Raw genomic sequence first — 2,545 nt, forward strand, 5'->3', positions numbered from 1 at the left:
GCCCAGACAAAGCCTAGCCTTGCCTGTATCGGAGGACTCGAAGTACCCCAGAGGACAAATCCTCCCGGAATGACCTGGTTCAGGTCCTTTCCCAGAGCATGCAGTGAGAAGGTGGCTTAAGTGGTGCACTCTACCATAGCCCTGAGCAGCGGTGACTCAGTGGGCCTGGTGTGGGTAGCCAGAAAAGGGAGCAGGCCAGTTGAAAACAAACATCCACCTTTTATTTTCTGCAGGAGGCCTGAGGGACAGTCGGCTGATGGGCTGAAGGACTTCCCTGGGTTAGTCCAGCCTGGGCTCTCCCACAGACGCTGGCTTGACAGTGCTGACGAGCCCTGGCGTTCAGGAACAGCTGGCTAATCGGAGGCTTCTGGGTCTGCTCTGGCATCCGGGAAGCCCCGTCACCGTCAGGAGACCATCATCTTGTGGTGGGCATCTGGGAAGCCCTGTCTCTGTCAGGCTGCTGGGGACCGCAGCATGGTTTTTTCTCTGTCTCCGAGGCTGTGGCCGTCTGGATAAGCTTAGACACAGGTGAGGCCTGCGCTCGTTACCAGGTCTCTCTACAGCAATCACAACCGCCCTCCAGGGTTCTAGAAACCTTCTCTTCAGGCAAGGAAGGGGCCCTTCTCCAACATTCTTCCAGCGGCCTGGCCTTGGCATTCTTGGCTTGTTTTTCACCAATTTCAACCTCAGGAAACAGCCCGGCTTCTAACTTACATCACCACAGCTAAATGTTGTCTCAAGTGAATCCAGCCCACCCCAGAAGTCCATCTAGCTTTGCTGCGCCCATCTGCAAGATGATGACAACAGCGCATGCCCTGAAAGTTCCCATTTGCTATGGAGACTAGCACTGAGCCCAGGGCTGGCCAGGAAACTGAGAGGCAAGGCTAGGAAGAACGGGAGCCCATCAGCCACCCTCCACCCTTCGTGGGGAGGGCCTACTGCCCCTCTGCCCTTCCTCTTTGCCTCCCCTCCTGCTGCCAGAAGTCCAAGAGCAGAATCACCTAACCCCAACCTCCCTCTTGCTTCTTTATGTCTTGGTTCACCTTGCGGGGCTGAAGGTTCAGCCAGAGAGAGGAGCAGGCGGGCCTTTGCTGCAGGCTACAAGGTGGGCACGAAGCGGATCCTCTGGGAGTAGGCGAGGTCGGCGATGTACAGGAGCAGGTTGACGTAGGTGAAAATGGCCACCACCAACTGGCTGTCCCATGGGCAGCCGCCTCGGGGGCAGTCAGAGGGCCGCGCTGGCTCTCCGTACTTGGGGTCAAAGCAGAAGACTGGCCAGATGACCGCAGCGCTGAGGTACAGCAGCACGGCCAGGAAGGTGTACACCACCACCAGGCGGTCAAAGGGGCAGCCCAGGCCCTCTGTGTGTCCCATGACACTCAGGGCCACCACAGCCACCGTGGCTATGAAGCACAGGCTGTAGACAGCCACACACCACTGTGTGGCCATGTAGCGCCCGTAGCGGCTCTCGTGAACAAGCGCCCCGAAGATGATGCAGGCCACGAAGGCCTGGACGATCTTAAGGAGCCCAGACACTGTAGCCATGTAGCTGGCCACCTGACCGGGCCGCGCCCGCGTCAGGGCCACTTCAGCAGCGTAGGCCATGAAGAGGAGGCCCGCGAAGACGCTGGCAGCCAGGCGGAAATTCCGGGCCATGCACCCCGCGGGCTCGGGCGGGCACTCCAGCCGCGTGAAGTACAGAGGGTAGATGACGGCGGCCGTGGCGCACAGCAGAGTGGCCAGCATGGCGAAGGCCGCGGTGAAGTTACCCCAGGAGAGGCGCAGGCAGCTGTGGAGCCTGGTGAACTCACAGGCTACCACCAGGACCGAGAAGGCGAAGCAGAAGCCCCAAGCCGCCATGCAGAAAGTGCCCTGGACGCCCCCAAAACCGCCTCGGTGAGCAACCAGACTGAAGGTGGTACAGCCGAAGGCCAGCTGCAGCACTCGGGCCGTCCCCACCGGGGAGGTCACGGCGCCCAAGTGCAGGTACGCACCCCCCGGGGGCTCCATGGTGCTGCCCATCGGGGTCGCTCCCTCCCAGCCTCACACGGCGGGCGCCAGGCAGCCCAGAGACCTCTGTCCTCTGCGGCAGCGGCAGGTGCTGGCAGTCCGCAGTGGCCCTGCTAACAGTGACATTACAGCACAGCAGCTCTCCGCTGCCTGGGTTGGGAGCCCTCCCCCAGCGCTATAAATAAACAGCCTGATCAGAGCCCCGGAATAGCAGCCTGCACGCTGGTTCCCGTTCTGGAGGGACATCTGAGCCCCGCATCCCCCAAAGAGCCCCTGTCAGGACGACTGGTCAGCCCGTGGATGACCACCCACCTCCTGCGTCCGTCAATGTAGTCAGTACAGTGGGGGGAGGGGCTGGACGGGACGGAGAGCCCAGGCTTCCCCTCCCGGGATCACAGGGAAGGCATCAGGCACCCTCTGGGTCTCCTGTGCTAGGGGAAGGTTGCAGGGAGGTGGAGAGAGAGCAGGAAGCTTTCTTTATTGTTGTTTTGTAGGCCTGCGTCACCTGGCCTGCCTCAACAGAACAGAGATGGAT

At 61.1% G+C, this 2,545-nt stretch overlaps 1 protein-coding gene across 1 annotated transcript; it reads right to left on the minus strand.

Annotated features, from left to right (window-relative positions):
• Window positions 1–216: 216 nt before the first annotated feature.
• Window positions 217–2,316, minus strand: Myadml2 (myeloid associated differentiation marker like 2). Its single transcript, XM_055592468.1, has 2 exons — window positions 1,044–2,316; window positions 217–517 (listed from the first exon to the last, which is right to left on the minus strand). The coding sequence occupies exon 1, from the start codon at window positions 2,020–2,022 to the stop codon at window positions 1,099–1,101; it is 924 nt and encodes a 307-aa protein (XP_055448443.1). The 5' UTR covers window positions 2,023–2,316; the 3' UTR covers window positions 217–517; window positions 1,044–1,098.
• Between the last annotated feature and the right edge of the window lie 229 nt (window positions 2,317–2,545).

Source organism: Psammomys obesus, unplaced genomic scaffold, assembly GCF_907164565.1.
Source record: "Psammomys obesus unplaced genomic scaffold, mPsaObe1.curated_primary_1811, whole genome shotgun sequence".
In the NCBI taxonomy this organism is placed as follows: Eukaryota; Metazoa; Chordata; class Mammalia; order Rodentia; family Muridae; genus Psammomys; species Psammomys obesus.

Bases quoted from the DNA above. Each gene is read 5' to 3' on its own strand.
- Myadml2 (XM_055592468.1), bottom strand. From the start codon at position 2,022: ATGGGCAGCACCATGGAGCCCCCGGGGGGTGCGTACCTGCACTTGGGC.